Genomic DNA, 23,637 nt, shown 5'->3' with positions numbered 1-23,637 from the left:
CCAGGGTCTGAGGAGACACACACACACACACACACAGGACACACACACACACAGAGACACAGACACAGACACAGACAGACCCACACACACACACACACACACACAGACACAGACAGACTCACTCACACAACACACACACACACACACAGACACAGACAAACACACACAGACAGACAGACACACAGACACACACACACACACAGACACACACACACACAGAGACACAGACACAGACACAGACAGACCCACACACACACACACACACACACACAGACACAGGACAGACACACACACACACACACACACAACACACAGACTCACACACACACAGACAAACACACACACACAGACAGACAGACACACACACACACACACAGACACACACAGACAGACAGGACGCATTGATGTCCAGTCATTTAAAAAGACTAAACAAAGTCTCATCACTAACTAACCTTAACCATAACCAGTTAATGACTAACACTGACCTTCACCATAACCAGTTAATGACTAACACTGACCTTAACCCTAACCAGTTAACGACTAACACTAACCTTCACCATAACCAGTTAACGACTAACACTAACCATAACCATAACCAGTTAACGACTAACACTGACCTTAACCATAACCAGTTAATGACTAACACTAACCTTAACCATAACCAGTTAACGACTAACGATAACCTTCACCATAACAGTTAATGACTATCACTAACCTTCACCATAACCAGTTAATGACTAACACTAACCTTAACCCTAACCAGTTAATGACTAACACTAACCTTAACCATAACCACAATTCAAATCTTAGTCCTAAACTAAACCAGTTCCTCGTAAATGAGGTTCTGCCTCATTAGGACCAGGTTTTGGTCTCTACTGGTCCCGACAAGGTCAGTGTTTATGACAGAACACACACACACACACACTATGCTAACATGCTAACAGTGGAGTTCAGACCTGATGCAGTGCAGTGATCCAACACCTGGTGGTGCTGTTGGGTGGAATCAAAGTCGTTGGTGAGACGAGCTGACTCCGCCTCCGAGAAAATGTGAGTGACAGTTTTCAGAAGCGTCTGTTCAGAAACGGCCGAACACAACACCTGTGTGGAAACACGCGTGTTACTGTGGGTCACGTGACCGCTGTGATGTCATCGCTGCTGTGGACCTATCAGACCTTGAGCAGCTGTTCCTGGCTGCTGAACGCAGGGTGAGGGAGGCGGAGCCTTCCCTCTCTGTACTTCTGTGTGATGAACTCCCGCCGCTGTTCAGGCGACGCGTCGCAGTCCATCTCGTCTGAGGGCGACAGACGCGGCGCCCAGAAGTCGTTGGCCCGGTCGTTACCGAGCATGATGAACAGCTGCAAATCATCCATTCATTTATTTGCATTACCATCTGTTGTTTACACAAACAGGAAGTGAAAGTAAACAGGAAGTTACAGGTGGACACTCAGCTGTTCTCGTCTCACCTGGACAATCTCGTTACTCCACACACTGGTGTCCAACTTCAGACTCTGGACTTTAGAGACCATCGTCCCCAGACTTCTGTGCTGTCCTGAGACACACACACACACACACAGAGTCAGTTTCTTCTCTTAAAGCAGTAGATTTTAGAAGAATAGACCGACTGCCAAATAATGAGCTGTCCTATTCATCAATTAAGATACCGACTGCCAAATAATGAGCTGTCCTATTAATCATTTTTGAGACCGACTGCCAAATAATGAGCTGTCCTATGTATCAATTAAGAGACCGACTGCCAAATAATGAGCTGTTCTATTCATCAATGAAGAGACCGACTGCCAAATAATGAGCTGTTCTATTCATCAATGAAGAGACCGACTGCCAAATGATGAGCTGTTCTATTCATCAATGAATAGACCGGCTGCCCAATAATGAGCTGTTCTATTCATCAATGAAGAGACCGACTGCCAAATGATGAGCTGTTCTATTCATCAATGAAGAGACCGACTGCCAAATGATGAGCTGTTCTATTCATCAATGAAGAGACCGACTGCCAAAAAATGAGCTGTTCTATTCATCAATGAAGAGACCGACTGCCAAATGATGAGCTGTTCTATTCATCAATGAAGAGACCGACTGCCAAATGATGAGCTGTTCTATTCATCAATGAAGAGACCGACTGCCAAATGATGAGCTGTTCTATTCATCAATGAAGAGGCCGACTGCCAAAAAATGAGCTGTTCTATTCATCAATGAAGAGACCGACTGCCAAATGATGAGCTGTTCTATTCATCAATGAAGAGACCGACTGTCAAAAAATGAGCTGTTCTATTCATCAATGAAGAGACCGACTGCCAAATAATGAGCTGTTCTATTCATCAATGAAGAGACCGACTGCCAAATGATGAGCTGTTCTATTCATCGATGAAGAGACCGACTGCCAAATGATGAGCTGTTCTATTCATCGATGAAGAGACCGACTGCCAAATGATGAGCTGTTCTATTCATCGATGAAGAGACCGACTGCCAAGTAATGAGCTGTTCTATTCATCAATGAAGAGACCGACTGCCAAATGATGAGCTGTTCTATTCATCAATGAAGAGACCGACTGCCAAGTAATGAGCTGTTCTATTCATCAATGAAGAGACCGACTGCCAAATGATGAGCTGTTCTATTCATCAATGAAGAGACCGACTGCCAAAAAATGAGCTGTTCTATTCATCAATGAAGAGACCGACTGCCAAATAATGAGCTGTTCTATTCATCATTGAATAGACCGGCTGCCAAATAATGAGCTGTAGAAGAAGAACAGCTCATTATTTGGCTCGTACGATAGATGTCACTGTTAAAACGTCGCAGTCCAGTAGAGTTGTTATAAGGTTGTTTTAAATCAGGTAGAGCGCAACGCACATTCTTGAGCTGCTAATTGATGGTAACAGGAAGTACAAGAACACGCCTCTACCTGATTTAAAACAACCTTATTGCACCACCTACTGGACTGGTGTGGAATAGAATGTGGACCAGGTTTGGCTGGAAGAACATAGAGTCATTGATTGACAAGGAGGAGACATGACTGACCCATGACCTTTGACCCGGTCCTACCTGCACAGTTCTTGCAGATGACCACACACAGGTTGATGGATGCCCAGTCCGGGTTCGGGGCCTTACAGTCGGCACAGGTCCGGTTTGATCGGTTGGACCAGATCTTCTCGGCCACCTCGTAGTCAGACAGCGTCTCTGCGATGGACTCCTGCAGTGCCTCCATCCAGTCCCGCTTCTCACGATCAGACTCTGCGTTGAAGCTAAGGGGGCGGGACAGAGTGTGAGGGCGTGGTTTAAGCCATTTAACGACACACAGGTCATTGTTTGTTACCTGAAGCTTTTGAACGGCGTGATGAGGTCAAAGCTCTTGTGTTTTCCGTCTCTGATGGTGGAACCGCGAGCCTCGATCACCGTGATTCCTATTCCGTTCCGAAAACACTACAGTAGCACAAACAAAGAGTCATGACGTGCTGCTGCCCCCTGGTGGCTCATAAAACCACCTCCCGTCTCACCTGCTCGCTCTTGTGGATCCATATCTGATCCGTGTTTATAGCGACGTAGACTTTGGACTTAGTTCCCTTCAGCTCGAGGGCGCCGTGTTTCTGACAGTGAGACCCGGGACCGAAACGCCGGCGTCCGAACACCAGCTGATCCCTGACGTGTTCCTGCAGAGTGGAGACCCAGCGGCGCCGCAGCACTGAAACCACACAGCAGACCCGGTTCAGTGAAGCCCGGTCACATGACCTGCTGGGGAGAGGACGGCTCATGTGACTGATGACGTCATTTACCTTCATTTTCAGCCCGGAACACAAAGATCCGCTGACTCGTCACTACTTCAAACTTGTTGTCTTTGGAGGGGCGGGACATCTGGATGGCTGCCAATGGGATGACTCCTTTAGGATAAACATCCTGAAACACGGGAAAGGGAAAAAGTCAACGTTATAAACATCAATATGAATCAAATCTGTATTCAATGGTTGAATTAAAAACTTAATCACCTTCTCGCTGCCAAAGTACATCAGGTTTTTCCCGTCAAACTTCACCAAGCGTTTCTGAAAAACATAGTTTCTGAAAAACAAAGACCATCAGAGTCAACGAGGGAGTCAACGAGGGAGTCAACGAGAGGGTCAACGAATCAACGAGGGAGTCAACGAGAGAGTCAACGAATCAACGAGGGAGTCAACGAGGGAGTCAGCAAGGGAGTCAACGAATCAACGAGGGAGTCAATGAGAGAGTCAACGAATCAACGGGGGAGTCAACGAGGGAGTCAGCAAGGGAGTCAACGAATCAACGAGGGAGTCAACGAATCAACAAGGGAGTCAACGAGGGAGTCAATGAGGGAGTCAACGAGAGTGCCAACGAATCAACGAGGGAGTCAACGAGGGAGTCAACGAGGGAGTCAACGATAAAACGAGGGAGTCAACGAGAGAGTCAATGAATCAACAAGGGAGTCAACGAGAGAGTCAACGATACAACGAGGGAGTCAACGAGAGAGTCAATGAATCAACAAGGGAGTCAACGAGAGAGTCAACGATACGAGGGAGTCAACGAGAGAGTCAATTAATCAACAAGGGAGTCAACGAGAGAGTCAATGAATCAACGAGAGAGTCAACGAGAGAGTCAACGAATCAACAAGGGAGTCAACGAATCAACGAGGGAGTCAACGAATCAACGAGGGAGTCAACGAATCAACGAGGGAGTCAACGAGAGAATTATAAGAAGTGAAGACAAACACAAACCCAGTAAAGGATGAAAAGGAAGAGAAGAAGGTGACGAAACAGAGGAAGCTTCTGAGGAGGGAGGAGACACAGGGAGGAGCAGAGAGGAGGAGACGCAGCAAGAGAGGAGTCCTGATACATACACACTCAGACACACATAGACACACACACACACACACACACACGTGTCACTGATGTGTGTAACTTCCTAAAACAAAACTTCAAGAAAATGGGCGGAGTTTAACATCAAGTACATTAAAACAGTTCTATGACAACTCAAAACCGTTTTCCAGGACCACTAAACCTGTTTCAAGGACCACTTAAAGCTGTTCAAGGATGAATTAAAGCTGTTCAAGGATGAATTAAAGCTGTTCAAGGACCACTAAAACTGTTTCAAGGACCACTAAAACTGTTTCAAGGACCACTAAAACTGTTTCAAAGACCACTTTAAACTGTTCAAGGATGAATTAAAGCTGTTCAAGGACCACTAAAACTGTTTCAAGGACCACTTAAAACCGTTCAAGGATGAATTAAAAATGTTCAAGGAACACTAAAACTGTATCAAAGACCACTAAACAAGAAGCAGGTGTTAAAATTAAACGCACCCTTGTGGAGACAGTTTGTCCAGCCAGCCACTGATGATGGGCGGGGCTCTCTCGGTCAGGGAGGTGTAGCTGGCGTAGGGGGAAATGGTCAAGTCGTCGTCCGTCTCGTGGGGGGGCAGGGACAGTCCATGTAGAGGGGGCGGGGCTTCGCCAACGGTGCTGTAGCCCTGAGAATCTCCAGAGTGAAGAGCCTGAGACAGACGCTTTGTCCACGACAACTTCTGACTGAAGACAAAGAAGGAGACAGACAGAGCGAAGACAAAGACAGAGACGGGGCGAAGACAAAGAAGGAGACAGAGACGGGGACGAAGACAAAGAAGGAGACAGGCGGAGCGAAGACAAAGACAGAGACGGGGCGAAGACAAAGAAGGAAACAGAGACGGGGACGAAGACAAAGAAGGAGACAGAGATGGGGCGAAGAAGAAGGAGACAGTGTGGACATTATTATAAGTATATATAACTAAAAGTTCAAATGTATACCATGGTTACTTTTTACCCATGATCCTCTGCGTCTTTCCACTCTTCCTTCCTCATGTCTCTTGCTTCCACTCCTCTTCTGTCAATCTGGAGATTAAAACAATCTTTCTGTTAATTACAGGTGCAGAGTTAATCCTGTGGGATTATAATCCAACATGTCTGACCTCAGAGACGGTTCTTCTGCTGTGAAAAACCGTCTCACAGTATGGACTGATGTCCTCTTCAGGGTCATCAGTGGACACTGAGGACACAGAGACACTTCAGAGACACCTCGGAAGACACAGAGACACTTCAGAGGAAACGTGTGTGTGTGTGTGTGTGTGTGTGTGTGTTCACCTCTGGTTGATCCTGAAGAATTGTTACTTAAATTGCTGCAACTGAAAAAACAGACATGAGAAAAAAAAATGTTTCTTTGGTTTGTTCAATCAACTCATGTGTAGAGATGCTGAGTCATGTGTAGAGATGCTGACTCGTGTGTAGAGATGCTGACTCGTGTGTAGAGACGCTGAGTCATGTGTAGAGATGCTGAGTCATGTGTAGAGATGCTGAGTCATGTAGATATGCTGACTCATGTCTAGAGATGCTGAGTCATGTGTAGAGATGCTGAGTCATGTGTAGAGATGCTGAGTCATGTGTAGAGATGCTAAGTCATGTGTAGAGATGCTGAGTCATGTAGAGATGCTGAGTCATGTGTAGAGATGCTGAGTCATGTGTAGAGATGCTGAGTCATGTGTAGAGATGCTGAGTCATGTGTAGAGATGCTAAGTCATGTGTAGAGATGCTGAGTCATGTAGAGATGCTGAGTCATGTGTAGAGATGCTGAGTCATGTAGAGATGCTGACTCATGTGTAGAGATGCTGAGTCATGTAGAGATGCTAACTCATGTAGAGATGCTGAGTCATGTGTAGAGATGCTGAGTTATGTGTAGAGATGCTGAGTCATGTAGATATGCTGACTCATGTCTAGAGATGCTGACTCGTGTAGAGATGCTGAGTCATGTAGATATGCTGACTCGTGTCTAGAGATGCTGACTCATGTGAAGAGATGCTGAGTCATGTAGATATGTTGACTCATGTCTAGAGATGCTGAGTCATGTGTAGAGATGCTGACTCATGTGAAGAGATGCTGAGTCATGTAGATATGTTGACTCATGTCTAGAGATGCTGAGTCATGTTTATTCCTGCTGATCATTAACTAATCAAACACCTGTTCCTCTCAGAGGTTTGTCTGGGCGGAGTCTGAGGAGCTGACAGTTGGCTGCAGTGACTTCTCTCTCCACCGGGGGCAGTAGATACAGGTAAAGTGCCCCAGTAGATGTCATTTGAGACCATCTCCATCCCTGTGGATCCAGAGTGTCCGCTGCTCTCACCACTTCCAGGACCAGAAGTCAACAAAGTATGGTTCTGCTCCGTCTGCACAGGTGGAGAAGAAGACGGCGGAGCCTCCTGGTGGACTGAGGGAGGAACTAAGCGGTTCATACGCGGGGGAACAGGTGGCAACGACCCGCCGGTGTCTGATAGAGACAAACTTCGAGTGGGCCTCGACCTCTCTGGTCGGCTCCGCCTCCTGTGGGGTGTGGTCAGTTTGTCATTGAGATCAGAGTTCAACTTGTTGCCAGGAGTGGGCGTGTCCCTGGAGGTGAGACTGTCCAACATGGTGAAACATATGGACTCCTGGGAGAGCCTGCGGGCTGGGGGTGGGGCCGGGTCAGGGGTGGGACAGAAGTGGACGGGTGCAGTCCTGCGGCGGTTGAAGACAGTCCTGGGTTTGGGGACCGGCTTCACCGCAGCTCTGCTGGACTCTGAGTTTGTCAACATGGCGGCGAGGTTTGGCTCAGAACTATTTCTCAAAACCTCAAAGTTCACAGGTCCTGTGGAGCGGCGGTGAGGGGCGGAGCCACAAACGCGCTCTGATGAAGACGCAGACTGACAGCGGTCACGTGGCAGATCAGACACCGCTCTCTGATTGGATGTTTGTGCCTGTGACTTCTGAATGTGACTGACCAGGCGCAGGATTCTCTTCCTGTGTCCAGTGGCGGTCACGCCCAGACTGACCAGAGCATCATGGTCCAGGTGAGTGAAGTCCTGAGCCAATAGGAGAGCAGCTCTACGGAAGGTGTCCAGGTACCTGCAGCCAATAGACATGAAGAAGAACTGTAACCATCTTCATCACCATCATCATCATCATCTTCATCACCATCATTATCACCACCATCATCATCATCTTCACAAGCATCACCATATCATCACCATCATCATCATCATCATCTTCACCAGCATCACCATCATCATCATCTTCACCAGCATCATCATCATCATCATCATCATTTTCACCATCATCATCATCTTCACCAGCATCATCACCGTCATCATCATTATCATCTTCACCAGCTTCACCATCATCTTCTTCACCAGCATCACCATCGTCATCATCATCATCTTCACCAGCATCATCTTCACCATCATCTTCAGCAGCATCACCATCATCATCATCACCATCATCTTCACCACCGTCATCATCTTCACCATCATCATCACCATCATCTTCACCATCATCATCATCTTCACCATCATCACCATCATCATCTTCATCACCATCATCATCTTCACCAGCATCACCACCATCAGCATCACCATCATCATCATCATCATCATCATTTCACCATCATCATCATCATCATCTTCACCAGCATCATCACCATCATCATTTTCACCATCATCATCATCATCTTCACCAGCATCACCATGGTCATCATCATCATCTTCACCATCATCATCATCATCATCTTCACCAGCATCATCATCATCTTCACCATCATCTTCAGCAGCATCACCATCGTCATCATCATCATCTTCACCATCTTCACCACCATCACCATCACCATCATCATCCTGGCCCCGCCCACTCACCTCTCCAGATGAATTGCAGCCAGAAGAGTCTCAACTGGCGTGCTTCCATCCAGCGTTGCCATGACGACCAACATGAAGTCTGGATCTGATGTCACCTCCACATCCAGGAAACATGGCAGCCATCACTGAGCTACAGACAGGTGTCCATCTGAGAGGGGGCGGAGTCAAGAACATGAGACACACACACACACACACACACCATGTGTCATGTGATGGGATTTGTTTTTTACATGTACTGAAAAAAAGTGGGTGGAGCTTTCAGAAGGCATGCGTGTGTGTGTGTGTGTGTGTGCGTGTGTGTGTGCGTGTGTGTGTGCGTGTGTGTGTGTGTGTGTGTGTGTGTGTGTGTGTGTGCGTGAGCGTGTGTGTGTGTGTGTGTGCGTGAGCGTGTGTGCGTGTGTGTGTGTGTGTGTGTGTGTGTGTGCGTGAGCGTGTGTGTGTGTGTGTGTGCGTGAGCGTGTGTGTGTGTGTCACAACGACAGCGTGTTTAGTTATAGTTTTAAACTATAAATACATGAAGAAGATGATGATACACACACACACACACACACACACACACATGGGTCAGCAGCTTCCAGTGTGAAGACAAAGGCTGAACAGGAAGTGACTCACAGCTGCTTCCTCCTCCTCACTTCAGCCTCCAGAGGAAACAACTTCTGTTCTGACATGAGACCAGCTACTGGTCCAGGACTCAGTATTTTAAACTGTTGCAGCATTGAGTCCCTGAGCTCCGCCCACTTTCCTGACACACAGGTAAAGAATTACACTGAGGGCGGTGACAACACTCTGAGAGAAAAACCGGAGGACCGGGTTTTCATGGAGACAGGAAGAGACGAGAGGAAACAGACACTCCTGTTCTACTTCCACCCACACACACACACACACACACACGCACGCACGCACACACGCACGCACACACATCATCAAACCTCATAGGGTGTTTTAAGAACACGATCACGTCTTTATCTCACTGTTAGACACACGTTTATAAAGCACTCACTCTCTCACACCAAAGTCACAGAGAAAACCAGTGATTTTAGCTGCGGGGACACAGGAGCTGCTGCCCTCTGCTGCCTCGTGTGGTCACTTTATGTCACTGACTTAAGTCTAAATTAAATATTTTAAAAGCTGAATTTCACAAAATAAGACAGGCAGCAGTGTGTGTGTGTGTGTGTGTGATGTCTCGATGAGGTTTGGTGTAGGAGACGTGATCAAGTTGTTGAGTCTTGTTTAGTGGATTAAACCTGATCTTCCTTGTGTCTCTGGGTCAGGCTGGTTCTGAGCAGCAGGGGGCGCTCACAGTGCAGTCTGCTCTAACTGTGTCAGGCTGGTTCTGAGCAGCAGGGGGCGCTCACAGTGCAGTCTGCTCTAACTGTGTCAGGCTGGTTCTGAGCAGCAGGGGGCGCTCACAGTGCAGTCTGCTCTAACTGTGTCAGGCTGGTTCTGAGCAGCAGGGGGCGCTCACAGTGCAGTCTGCTCTAACTGTGTCAGGCTGGTTCTGAGCAGCAGGGGGCGCTCACAGTGCAGTCTGCTCTAACTGTGTCAGGCTGGTTCTGAGCAGCAGGGGGCGCTCACAGTGCAGTCTGCTCTAACTGGGTCAGGCTGGTTCTGAGCAGCAGGGGGCGCTCACAGTGCAGTCTGCTCTAACTGGGTCAGGACCTCATACGAGTGAAAGATGCCTTTAAAGTGAGTGACTGTCCAAGTCTGAGTGTGACCTTCATTTACCACCTCCGGGGTAAAGGAGGAACAAATAAAATGGGGGGGTGTAACAACAGTGAAGCTCTGTGATGAACACAAGAATGATTGTTCCTGAGCTGTGACTGGAACACACACACACACACACACACAGGGAGAGAGCAGGGAATTGTGGGTAACATGGTGGATGTGAAGGTGTGAGCAGTTAGGACAGTGGACATCTTTCTGTCCTCACTGGACAGGAGGACATTCACTTTGTGCTGAATTTGAGTCGTAAGCAGCTTGACCAGTCACATGACCACAACAAATAAACAGATTTATGACACACACTCACACACACACACAGTGACATCACAGTGACATCACAGTGACATCACGGTGACATCACAGTGGGTTTTTTCTGACGTTTTAACAGGATGTTTGTGTTAAATGTGAACGCCCAGTTTCCCACTGTCTGTGTCTGACTGTCTGTCTGTGACTGTCTGTCTGTCTCTCTGACTGTCTGTCTGTGACTGCCTGTCCGTCTCTCTGTCTGTCTCTCTGACTGTCTGTCTGTCTGTCTCTCTGACTGTCTGTCTGTGACTGCCTGTCCGTCTCTCTGACTGTCTGTCTCTGACTGCCTGTCTGTCTCTCTGACTGTCTGTCTGTGACTGCCTGTCCGTCTCTCTGTCTGTCTCTCTGACTGTCTGTCTGTCTCTCTGACTGTCTGTCTGTCTGTCTCTGACTGCCTGTCTGTCTCTCTGACCGTCTGTCTGTCTCTGACTGTCTGTCTGAAGCACCGAATGTTGCTAATGCGTCACAGAGGCGGAGTCAGCTGTGATTTGTTTTGGTGAAAAAGTTGAACATGACGTAACTTTAACAATAAAGAGCAGGAAACGACCTGTGACGTCACGCAGTGTTTACACTGAAGCATGATGTCACACACAATGTTTCTATTTTTACACCTGCAGCACTCATCACCTGAGAACACAGTGCATGCTGGGAAGCTACACTCCAACAGTGTGTGACAGTTTCACAGCACATACCTGAACCCAGACCTGAACCCAGACCTGAACCCAGATCTGAACCCAGATCTGAACCCAGACCTGAACCCAGACCTGAACCCAGACCTGAACCCAGACCCTCTGATTCCACAACTGCGTGACTTGTCCCCTCCCTGTCCACTTGTCCTACTGTTTCATTCACTTCGAGTCAGTTGACATAGAAAGTCAAAGCCGCTGAACCAGAACCAGAACTAGCTGCTTCCTGCGGGACTCACTCACATAAGACCTGCTCCCGGTTTAAAGTGTCTCACCTCTGATCCGGTCTCGGTTCTGGGTCCTGGTTTGTATCCGGGTCTGTGAGGTCGCTGCAGGACTCTGTGGCAGGTCCGCGTCCTGGTCTGTGGTCGCTGTGTCCTGGTCTGTGGTCGCTGTGTCCTGAACAGATCTGAATCCTGAACGCGTCTCTGACGGACTCGCGGCAGTGTTGCCAGATCAGATTGACAGTTTCCAGCCCAATCACATCGTAGAACCCGCCCAATCCAATAAAAACCAGCCCAAACCACGAAGTTGCCAGACACTCGTGTAAACCCGTTAAATCATAACACATAGACATCCAGAGCTTCATATAGCATCAAATAGCCACACATAAATGATAGATTAACAGGTTTAATGCAACCAACAAGAGCGCAGTAAATCAACCATTGGCTACACAAATTGCAAGATGAACCTCTGGCATCCTAGCGCCAGGCCCAGATTAGTAATAATAACAGCTGCACGTAAAAAGTTGCACTTTTAACCGTGTAGGCCTAATATATTTATACCCTTACCCCACTTCGGCATGATGCTGCTGCTTAGCTAGGTCACCCGCTTCATATTTAGCGCGGCTACAGTGCTGAACTGACGTCACGGACCGGTACGTTGCCGTATGCCGATTGAATAGCCCACAACTACCTCAATTATTTATTTATTTAAACTATTTATTTATTTATTTATTTGAGAGAGAGAGAGAGAGAGAGAGAGCTGTTTTTACAATATTAAAAAACCCGCCAAATGTGGACAAAAGCAGCCCAAATTTTATTCACCCGCCCAATGTATTTTTTCCCCGCCTGACGTAAACAAAAGAAGCCCAATTGGGCGGAAAACCGCCCAATCTGGCAACACTGACTCGCGGGCTCAGGGAGGAGAAACTGTGAGCGAGAGTCAATTTACACACGTGACCCACCACACGACTTCCGGTTAAAACCTCAAAAAAATAAAATTGTGGCGACAGAAGAAGACTACTTCCGGTTATTGTTTCCAAAATAAGATCCACATCAATAAATAACATCTGGAAAAAGTGAAATAAACCAGTACAGACCATAATAATAATAATAATGGTAATAACCCCCAGGTGACCTGAAAACCTGGACCAGGACCAGGACCAGAATGTAAGTGGGTGTGGGTCCAGTGTTTAGTTGAGGACGTCTTCTGTGGACACTCTGTGGACACGTCCTGTCCACAGAGCACAGTTTCCTCCTCGCTGCCTCAACAACAATCAACATTCTGCAGACAGGAAACAGGAAGTGTGTGAAACAATAAAACACCGTGGTGAGGATCCGGTCTGCAGCTGCAGGAGGACGAGGTCACATGACCTTTGTTATCACAGCAGGAAGACGCTGTGTGTGTGTGTGTGTGTGTGTGTGTGTGTGGGTGGATCAGGTGAGACTACAGTGGCGCCACCGTGTGGACTGAAGCAAGAACAACATTCATCTAAAAGGTCAGAACCTGACGATGATGTCAGAGGTCAAGTGACGGACATTTTCAAATTAGATCAGGATCAGGATCAGGATCAGGATCAGGATCAGGATCTTTACATTTCTGCACGGTCAGTCACAAAATTACAAAATTCAAAACCAACTTTATTGATTAAAAGACCTCAAACAGCATATCAATCTGTGCCTGTTCTTTCCTATTTGTCCACTAGGCAGCGCCACACACACACAGGTCATTTAGTGTTCAGCCTGACGTCAGTGACACAGAGTGACCACAGGAGGCAGCAGAGAGTCACAGACACTAACAGTGACATCACCATCATTTCAAACACTTTATTTTGATTTGTCAAAACAAACACACTCACACACACACACACACACACACACAGAGAGAGAGAGAGAGAGAGAGAGAGAGAGAGAGAGAGGACGTTGACGTTAAGTGTCTTCGTCGTCGCTCTGATGCGTCCTCTCCTCGCTGACGTTGCTCTCGTCGATGTTCTCCAGTGAAGCTGCTCGCTGCAGCGTCAGCTCCGACGCGCTGATGCACGGCAGACAGTTCTGTTCCGGAAACATCCACGGCTTCAACCCCGGGTCATGTCTGCGCTTCCACTCTGGATACTTCAGGGACGCTTTGTAGATCTTCTTCATCGCCTGAGGACACACACAGACACAGTGAGACACACACAGACACGCTGAGACACACACAGACACGGTGAGACACACACAGACACGCTGAGACAGACACAGACACGGTGAGACACACACAGACATGGTGAGACACACACAGACACGGTGAGACAGACACGCTGAGACACACACAGACACGGTGAGACAGACACAGTGAGACACACACAGACACAGTGAGACACACACAGACACGGTGAGACAGACACAGTGAGACACACACAGACACGGTGAGACACACACAGACACGGTAAGACAGACACGGTGAGACACACACAGACACGGTAAGACAGACACAGTGAGACACACACAGACACGGTAAGACAGACACGGTGAGACACACACACAGACACGGTGAGACATACACAGACACGGTGAGACAGACACGCTGAGACACACACAGACACGGTGAGACAGACACAGTGAGACACACACAGACACGGTGAGACACACACAGACACGGTAAGACAGACACGCTGAGACACACACAGACACGGTGAGACAGACACAGACACGGTGAGACACACACAGACACGGTGAGACACACACAGACACGGTAAGACAGACACGGTGAGACACACACAGACACAGTGAGACAGACACGGTGAGACACACACAGTGAGACAGGCACAGTGAGACACACAGAGACAGAGAGACATGTCATTTGTGGACATTTTTACCTTTGGAGCCACAAACTGAGAGACTCGGTTGACGACCCACTTTGGTAAAGAACCTGGAGACACAGAGGACGCTACTGTCTTTGTGGGGACATTATCAGTCAGGTTTTAGATTAAACCATAGCTAGTTAAAGTTAGTAACTCAGATAACGGTCTTAGTGCTGCATTTGACACCATTGATCATGATATTCTACTGCAGAGACTGGAGCAGGGATCACAGGTGCTGCCCTCTGCTGGTTTAAATCCGTTTGTTCATGTTAATGATAAAGCCTCACTACAAACAACAGTTAATTGTGGAGTTCCACAAGGCTCAGTGCTTGGGCCTATACTTTTGACCTTATATATGCTTCCTCTAGGGAACATTATTAGGAAGCACAACATACACTTTCATTGTTATGCAGATGACACACAGCTATATTTATCAATGAGGCCGGATGAAATAAATCAGGTTGTTCAACTCCAGGAATGTCTCAGAGACATTAAGTCCTGGATGACCTGTAACTTTCTACTTTTAAACTTTTATACTCGGCCCTAAACACCTCGGAGAAAAACTTTCTGATCACATTGTCACTTTAGATGACATCACCATGGCTTCCAGTTCCACTGTGAGGAACCTTGGAGTTACTTTTGACCAGGAAATGTCATTTGATTCACACATAAAACTCATTTCTAGAACAGCCTTCTTCCACCTGCGGAACATTATGAACATTAGAAACATTAGAAACATTCTGTCTTTACAGGATGCTGAAAAACTAGTTCATGCTTTTGTTACATCTAGATTAGATTAGTGTAACTCCTTATTATCAGGATGTTCCAACAAGTCTGTTAGAACCCTTCAGTTAATTCAAAATGCTGCAGCACGAGTTCTGACAGGAACTAGAAAGAGAGACCATATAACTCCAGTGTTAGCTTCTCTACACTGGCTCCACCCACAGTTTAGAATTCAATTTAAAATCCTCCTCCTCACGTACAAAGCACTTAATGGTCACGCCCCTTCATACCTGAAAGACCTAGTCTTACCTTATCACCCTAATAGACCACTTAGGTCACAAAATACAGGTTTACTTGTGGTTCCCAGAGTCTGTAAGAGCAGAATGGGAGGCAGAGCCTTCAGTTACCAGGCTCCTCCTCTCCTGTGGAACCAGCTTCCAATGACAGTTCGGGAGGCGGAGCATCTCTCTGTATTTAAAGTTATACTTAAAACTTTCCTTTTTGATAAAGCTTATAGTTAGAGGACCATCTCTTAGTTATGCTGCTATAGACCTAGACTACACTCTGTCACACTCAGGGTATAAATAAGACTTGCAGGTTGCAGGATCCAGATCCAGATCTCGAGGCTATCCATATCATACATATCATCACCATTATTATTGTGCTATAATTAAAAGTCGATATCATTGACTGTATAAACTTGTAACTTGATACAGTTGTTGTGTATCTGCTCCTGGTCTCTCTCTCTCCCTCTTGTCTTTTCTGTCCCCCTCCTCTCCTCTGTCCCCCATTTTCCTTTCACCCCAACCGGTCGAGGCAGATACTGCACATGTGTGAGTCTGGTTGTGTCACTGATGCCTAGTGTTTGCTCATTGTGTGACTGTTGTGTTTCTCTGCTCTCTGATGTTGTCTATGTACAGACCTGAGATCATGTATGTGATGATTGAATTGAATTATCTGTAAGACAGGATGTGTCTCACCTCTAGGGTCCACCTGGGTCAGGTAGTAGAGGGTGGAACAGTTGGCTCCGTTGGACTGGATCAGATATCCAGTCAACAGAGACACAGCTCGGACATAGTCCTTCTTTGGTGGATGTTGCTGTGTACACACACACACACACACACACACACAGAGACATACACGTCCTTTAACGTCCTCAAATGTCTCCGTTTAGTCATTTTACCACAAAACAACAGCACAGTCGCCCTCTGGTGGCCACTTCCAGGTTGGACTACGTCCACTTTCTATAACTGAAGAGGACACAGACACGTGGACAGAAATGGACAGTTGTGTGGACAGACAGGAAGTGGAAGCGTCCTCACCGGGTGTTTGACAGAGTAGTTAATGATCAGGTAATCACTGCCGAGAGGAAGCCACGACCTCATGGTCACAAAGTCTCTGTTCTTCAGAGGAGACGGACATTTCCCTGGACACAGAGACAGAGATACAGATGAGACAGAGTCTTTCATCCTGGTCACATTGTCCTCATTGTCCTCACTGACAGGAATAATATCCTACGTCCGTGTTCACCGTCAGTCGACCGATGTCGTACGTCTCGATCATGTTTGTGTCCCACTTCCTGCGGTAGCTGGTGTCATGGAGGACATCGTACAGTGTCTCTGCCTTCACGTCCTTACACACGATCCTCATCTGTCACACGGGAGACAGACAGACAGAGAGAGACAGGGACACAGACAGAGAGACAGAGAGACGCGGGGTCACACCCAGGTCAGTCCATCACAGGGACACAGAGACAAACAACCATTCACTCTAACACCTAAGGTCAGTTTACCTAATCCTAATCCTCATACTGCAGGTTTTTGGACTGTGAGAGAAAACACACACACACACATGCACGCACGCACGCACACACATACGCGTGCGTGCGTGCATGCATGTGTGTGTGTGTGTGTGTGTGTGTGTCATGTTACTGGAAGACGACATGTCTTTTTTTCCATGTAACTCAATCAGCAGGACTGAATCATTCATGAGGACTTTGTCTGTCCATCAGTGTCCAACATCCATCCTGACATCAGTTTGTCTTTGTGGAGATGGAGACGTCCACCTGTGACTCTTTGAAACATAGATTTTACAAGACACAGATGGACATATTTTTACATGAGACAAAGTCAGTGGCTCTTATTTTGAAAGCCAGGTTGACAGGAAGTGGTTCTATGTAATATTTTACTGTATAATAAACAGTATATTATATTATATAATATATAACATATCTGTTTGTTTGTATCTCTAAGTTAAGGTGCTATAGACCTAGACTGCACCCTCAGTCTCTCTGTGTGTGTGTGTGCCCTCTGCCCACACTTTTCCTTTCACCCCAACCTGTCGAGGCAGATGCTGCACATGTTTGGTTGTGGTTCTGTCAGTGATTCTTCTCTCCACTGCCCCCTAGTGTTCATTGTGTGAATTGTTGTTTCTCAGCTCTCTGTGATGTTGTGTGTCTCTTTGATGTTGTGTGTGTCTGTGATGTTGTGTGTCAGTGTCTCAGTGTGTGTGTCAGTGTGTGTGTCAGTGTGTAGCTGACCTTGAGTTTCTGGACGCTCCTGCTCTCCTGCTCATGACACCACACGGTCACTCCTCCCTTGTTGTAGCGACTCGTCCAAGCGTCCGAGGACAGACACTGATCTTTGAACGAGGAAAAGTCTGAGTCGTCCGGGATTTGAACCGGCATCTTCCACGACTGACAGACGTGTCCCAGAGACGAGGACGAGTAACGGAGCCTTAGATCAGTGTGACCCCCCCCATCAGCAGCAGCGGCTGACCCCTGACACACACACACACACACACTCACAGAAGTGTCTCAACACAGCAGAGACAGCGGAGAGGTCTCACTCTGATACAAACTCCAGGAACCACTGATGAGAGCTGCTGCTCTGACACAGACATCGACAACACACAAACAACACACAATGAAAACACAAACAACACACAAACACCAGCTAATAAACAAAACAACAAGAGGATCGATCAGTGATCAATAATCTTGTGTCCTTACCTGATCAGAGTGACTCATCCTGTTATTAGACCATCTTTGATCTCAGGGACGCTGCCTTCACAGCATCAGAATTCCTGAGTCGCACCTGAACGCACCAGCAGCAGCAGAAACTGACACCTGTTGTTCAGGTGCAGCAGTGGGCGGAGCTAAGAGATCAGGTGTCAACAGGTGTTTTCTGTAAGTGAGACATGGTCGACTGTCCTGTGTGTGAGACAGGAGAGGACACTGCAGCTAACTCTGACATCATGTCTCACTGACATTTGTCTCTTCTACCAGCAGAGGGAGCTCTGTCTGTCTGTCTGTCTCTGTGTGTGTGTGTATGTGTGTGTGTGTGTGTTCATGGTTCCAGCTGATTTTCAAAATAAAAAACAGTAAATAAAATATATACCAGATGTGGATCCCTGGTGCGACAAATGTAAGAGAGCGTATCCACAGCTCATCCACATGTCCACATGTTTTGGACATGTCCAAGCCTTGAGAAATACTGGAGGGAAGTTTTCCAAACCTTGTCCCTGATTGTCAATGTGAACATAGAGTCCAACCCTTAGGTGGGTCTTTTCTGAACTGTGGGTGAGGTCCATGTGCGCCTGAGTCTCAGTCTGAGTGTCTTTGGCCTCTCTCCTGGCCAGGCGTGCAATATTGCTGCGATGGAAAGATGCTGCTGAGAGATGTTATGTCTGGTCTGAAAATACATTACTCAATCCCTAACTCCAAAGAAAAGTTTCAGAAAGTGTGGGAACCCTTTCTGGAACACTTTCATAATGTTAAAACAACATAGGGACTGGATCCCTCACACTTTGCTTTTGTTTCTATGCCAACAATTACAAGTGTACAAATTGGCCTGATGCCTGCTTTTGACCCATCTGTGGGTTCATCATTTTATATATATATATATATATATATATATATATATATATATATATATATATATATATATTTTTTTTTTTTTTTTTATGTATATATTCTCTTTTCTATCTTGTTTGACTTTATTTGACTTTTTCAGAGTAAAACCCGACTTCCAGCTGTTACCTGTACCACTCCAGGAATTAAGCACAGTTGGTGTTTATTCTGTTTATTCATTTGTGAATGTGTCTGCCTCGGTAAGGATGTGTTTTGAGGGGTGGGGTTAGGGTTAGATAAGGTTTCTTGTTTTTTGATTTTGTAATATGTTAAAACTCAATAAAAATATCTTTCAGGAAAAAAAATACATATATAAAAAATATAAAGTCAGTAAACAAACATTTATATATAGTTTTATAAAAACATCAGAACTAACCTTTTCAAACGTGTCACACTCACTCACTCACACACACACACGCTCACTCGCTCGCTAAACAACAATAATTACACACACACACACACTCACTCACTCAATAAACAATAATTACACACACTCACTCACTCACTCAATAAACAATAATTACACACACACACACACTCACTCACTCAATAAACAATAATTACACACACTCACTCACTCACTCAATAAACAATAATTACACACACACACACACTCACTCACTCAATAAACAATAATTACACACACTCACTCACTCACTCAATAAACAATAATTACACACACACACACACTCACTCACTCAATAAACAATAATTACACACACTCACTCACTCACTCAATAAACAATAATTACACACACACACACACTCACTCACTCACTCACTCACTCAATAAACAACAATAATTACATACACACACACACTCACTCAACAACAATAATTACACATACACACTCACTCACTCTCTCACTCACTCAATAAACAACAATAATTACATACACACACACTCACTCACTCAATAAACAACAATAATTACACACACACACACTCACTCACTCAATAAACAATAATTACACACACTCACTCACTCACTCACTCAATAAACAATAATTACACACACACACACTCACTCACTCACTCACTCAATAAACAACAATAATTACATACACACACACACTCACTCAACAACAATAATTACACACACACACACTCACTCACTCACTCACTCACTCACTCAATAAACAACAATAATTACATACACACACACACACTCACTCAACAACAACAATTACACATACACACTCACTCAACAACAATAATTACACATACTCACTCACTCAACAACAATAATTACACATACACACACACACACAGCGGGGATTTTAACCCGTGCTCAAACTCACGGAGCCAGGAAACCCCGTAATAAGTGCCGCTAACGTTAAGCTAATCCACGCATCAATTAACACATAAAAGTCCGTTTTTTACAACAATTTAACAAACTGAAAGTTACCTGCGCCACGGGAACCGAACCCGCGTGTTTAACAGCACGTCACAGAGCAGTGTGCTTTATGATAGAAGTGTTTAAGAGCGACAAACAAAAAGCTTTTAAAAAATCAGAGACGTGACGACAGAGACGTAAACAGCAGCTCCGAGCGTCAGGACCACGAAGAAGAACTGTAGCTCCGCCCTCTCCGCCTTCAAGACAGTTTTGTCATGGTGGCCACTCGTGGTACTGCAACAACAAATACTCACGCGGCCCAAAAAGCAATTTTCCCACTGAGAACAATAGTAAAAGAGACGCGTGTAAAAGTGTCCACAGGACATCTGGAGACATGGACACAGGACATCTGGAGACATGTATAGATCTTTATATTCTATATTTTTAATTCATGGAGTTTCACATTTGTAAAACCTTCCTAAAGGCCATAAAAAGCCCAGAAACTTCTTATTTCTCCAGTGACGTCACAGCTGTGTACGAGCTCAGCAAAGCGCGGTCATGTGACGTCTCGGGAACGGCGGTACGACGTGAACACTGATGCCGATGTGAGGCAATGAAGGGGTTACTTTTACAGTTTTTATTAACGAGTGCGGTGTGGATTCATAGTGATGAACACATGAATTACACTGTTCATAATGGTACTGATAAATGTTGTGAACACATGAATGAGAGTTGAAGATAAACACGTTGTTCTTGTTCCTAATAATCTGATCATGAGTCTGCAGGTTTATTATACATATATATACATATATATATATACATATATATATACGTATATATATATACATATATATACATATATATATTGGATGATTATTACATGAACCATAAATTGTAATTATAACGATGAGTTAACTTTATTTGTAAACCACCTACAAAAACAGTTATAAATGTAAACCAAAATAGAAAACATATCTATATACATATCTATCATAGTCCAGATTAGTCCATAATAATTCAGTTTAGTCCAGACTAAATCAGTTTAGTCCATAGTAAATCAGTTTAGTCCAGATGAATTCAGTTTAGTCCATATTAATTCAGTTTAGTCCAGATTAAATCAGTTTAGTCCAGTTTATGTTAGCCCAGATTAATTCAGTTTAGTCCAGATGAAATCAATTAATCCGGATCAATTCAGATTAGCCCAGATTAATGCTGTTTATTCAAGACTAAATCAATTTAGTCCAGATTAATTCAGTTAGTCCATATTAATTCAGTTTAGTCCAGATGAAATCAATGAATCCGGATCAATTCAGATTAGCCCAGATTAATGCAGTTTATTCAAGACTAAATCAATTTAGTCCAGATTAATTTAGTTAGTCCATATTAATTCAGTTTAGTCCCGATTTAATCAATTTAATTCAGATTAGTCCAGATTAAATCAGTTTAGTTCAGACTAAATCAATTTAGTCCAGATGAATTCAGTTAGTCCAGATGAATTCAGTTTAGTCCATATTAATTCAGTTTAGTCCAGATTAAATCAATTTAGTCCAGATTTGTTCAGATTAGTCCATATTAATTCAGTTTAGTCCAGATTAGTTCAGTTTAGTCCAGTTTATGTTAGCCCAGATTAATTCAGTTTAGTCCAGATGAAATCAATTAATCCGGATCAATTCAGATTAGCCCAGATTAATGCAGTTTATTCAAGACTAAATCAATTTAGTCCAGATTAATTCAGTTAGTCCATATTAATTCAGTTTAGTCCTGATTTAATCAATTTAATTCAGATTAGTCCAGATTAAATCAGTTTAGTTCAGACTAAATCAATTTAGTCCAGATTAATTCAGTTAGTCCATATTAATTCAATTTAGTCCAGATTAATTCAGATTAGTCCATAATAATTCAGTTTCATTCAGATCTGTTCAGATTAAATCAATTTAGTTCAGACTAAATCAATTTAGTCCAGATTATTTCAGATTAGTCCACATTAAATACATTTAGTCCAGACTAAATCCATTTAGTCCAGTTTAAATCAGTTTAGTCCAGATTAATTCAGTTTAGTCCATATTAAATCAATCTAGTCCAGATTAGGTCAGATTAGTCCATATTAATTCAGTTTCGTCCAGATTAAATCAATTTAGTCCAGATTAATTTAGACTAGTCCAGATTAACTCAGTTTAGCCCATAATAATTCAGTTTAGTCCATAGTAAATCAGTTTAGTCCAGATTAATTCAGTTTAGTCCAGATTAATTTAGTTTAGTCCAGATTAATTCAATTAGTCCATATTAAATCAATTTAGTCCAGAGACTGAATTTATGCTGAGTCATTTTAAAGATGGACATGCCAACAACATGCTAAAGCTGTTTTGGTCTGTGAGGTCATAGGTCAACCTGAAAACACAGAACATTGCCACCTAGTGTCGAGTGAGCACATTAGCCACTGTAGCTAAAGTTAGCGTTAGCTACGTCAACATTTAGTGCTTTGATTTTCCTCCTCCCCCTCCCTCTCTCTCCCCCTGTGTATAAACTCAGTTCCTCCCTCCCTCTCTCTCCTCCCCCTCCCTCTCTCTCTCTCCCTCTGTATAAACTCAGTTCCTCCCTCTCTCTCCCCCTCTGTATAAACTCAGTTCCTCCCTCCCTCTCTCTCCCCCTCTGTATAAACTCAGTTCCTCCCTCTCTCTCTCCCCCTCTGTATAAACTCAGTTCCTCCCTCTCTCTCTCCCCCTCTGTATAAACTCAGTTCCTCCCTCCCTCTCTCTCCCCCTGTGTATAAACTCAGTTCCTCCCTCCCTCTCTCTCCCCCTGTGTATAAACTCAGTTCCTCCCTCTCTCTCCCCCTCTGTATAAACTCAGTTCCTCCCTCTCTCTCTCTCCCCCTGTGTATAAACTCAGTTCCTCCCTCTCTCTCCCCCTCTGTATAAACTCAGTTCCTCCCTCCCTCTCTCTCCCCCTGTGTATAAACTCAGTTCCTCCCTCCCTCTCTCTCCCCCTGTGTATAAACTCAGTTCCTCCCTCTCTCTCCCCCTCTGTATAAACTCAGTCCCTCCCTCTCTCTCCCCCTCTGTATAAACTCAGTTCCTCCCTCCCTCTCTCTCCCCCTCTGTATAAACTCAGTTCCTCCCTCCCTCTCTCTCCTCCCCCTCCCTCTCTCTCCCCCTCTGTATAAACTCAGACCCTCCCTCT

The 23,637-nt window shown here is 45.1% G+C and overlaps 2 protein-coding genes across 5 annotated transcripts; both read right to left on the bottom strand.

Moving 5' to 3' along the window:
- Window positions 1-327: 327 nt before the first annotated feature.
- Window positions 328-11,861, bottom strand: arap3 (ArfGAP with RhoGAP domain, ankyrin repeat and PH domain 3). The gene is made up of 15 exons (XM_058650214.1): window positions 11,700-11,861; window positions 8,711-8,858; window positions 7,008-7,928; window positions 6,138-6,178; window positions 5,966-6,042; window positions 5,821-5,888; window positions 5,325-5,549; window positions 4,000-4,069; window positions 3,790-3,910; window positions 3,514-3,698; window positions 3,333-3,439; window positions 3,062-3,261; window positions 1,464-1,549; window positions 1,173-1,355; window positions 328-1,098 (listed from the first exon to the last, which is right to left on the bottom strand). Exons 2-15 carry the CDS (start codon window positions 8,782-8,784, stop codon window positions 925-927), a joined length of 2,532 nt encoding a protein of 843 aa, XP_058506197.1. The 5' UTR covers window positions 8,785-8,858; window positions 11,700-11,861; the 3' UTR covers window positions 328-924.
- A 1,404-nt stretch (window positions 11,862-13,265) lies between these two features.
- On the bottom strand, window positions 13,266-21,124 carry stard15 (StAR-related lipid transfer (START) domain containing 15). Of its 4 annotated transcripts, none has more exons than XM_058650626.1 (7): window positions 20,530-21,124; window positions 17,751-18,863; window positions 16,714-16,861; window positions 16,534-16,637; window positions 16,192-16,309; window positions 14,504-14,556; window positions 13,266-13,790 (listed from the first exon to the last, which is right to left on the bottom strand). In XM_058650626.1, the coding sequence occupies exons 2-7, from the start codon at window positions 17,895-17,897 to the stop codon at window positions 13,575-13,577; spliced, it is 786 nt and encodes a 261-aa protein (XP_058506609.1). In that variant the 5' UTR covers window positions 17,898-18,863; window positions 20,530-21,124; the 3' UTR covers window positions 13,266-13,574. The 4 variants fall into 4 exon arrangements, with proteins under 4 accessions (XP_058506609.1, XP_058506613.1, XP_058506610.1 ...); XM_058650630.1 differs by having other exon boundaries at window positions 17,751-18,422; XM_058650627.1 differs by lacking the exon at window positions 20,530-21,124 and having other exon boundaries at window positions 17,751-18,094; window positions 18,222-19,112.
- Between the last annotated feature and the right edge of the window lie 2,513 nt (window positions 21,125-23,637).

This window comes from Solea solea, chromosome 14 (assembly GCF_958295425.1).
Source record: "Solea solea chromosome 14, fSolSol10.1, whole genome shotgun sequence".
NCBI lineage: Eukaryota > Metazoa > Chordata > Actinopteri > Pleuronectiformes > Soleidae > Solea > Solea solea.
The sequence above is the reverse complement of the archived record's forward strand: the minus strand, read 5'-3'. Positions and strand labels throughout refer to the sequence as shown.

What these genes read in the sequence shown, in the direction of transcription:
- arap3 (XM_058650214.1), bottom strand. Translation starts at nt 8,784, where the DNA reads ATGTTGGTCGTCATGGCAACGCTGGATGGAAGCACGCCAGTTGAGACT. An exon ending in GACAAACTGTCTCCACAAGG is followed by an intron (nt 4,070 to 5,324) that starts GTGCGTTTAATT and finishes TTTGTTTTTCAG; the next exon opens with AAACTATGTTTTTCAGAAAC. An exon ending in GCCAGGAACAGCTGCTCAAG is followed by an intron (nt 1,099 to 1,172) that starts GTCTGATAGGTC and finishes GTTTCCACACAG; the next exon opens with GTGTTGTGTTCGGCCGTTTC.
- stard15 (XM_058650626.1), bottom strand. Translation starts at nt 17,897, where the DNA reads ATGCCGGTTCAAATCCCGGACGACTCAGACTTTTCCTCGTTCAAAGAT. An exon ending in ACTACTCTGTCAAACACCCG is followed by an intron (nt 16,310 to 16,533) that starts GTGAGGACGCTT and finishes GTGTGTACACAG; the next exon opens with CAACATCCACCAAAGAAGGA. An exon ending in GACCCAGGTGGACCCTAGAG is followed by an intron (nt 14,557 to 16,191) that starts GTGAGACACATC and finishes CTGTGTCTCCAG; the next exon opens with GTTCTTTACCAAAGTGGGTC.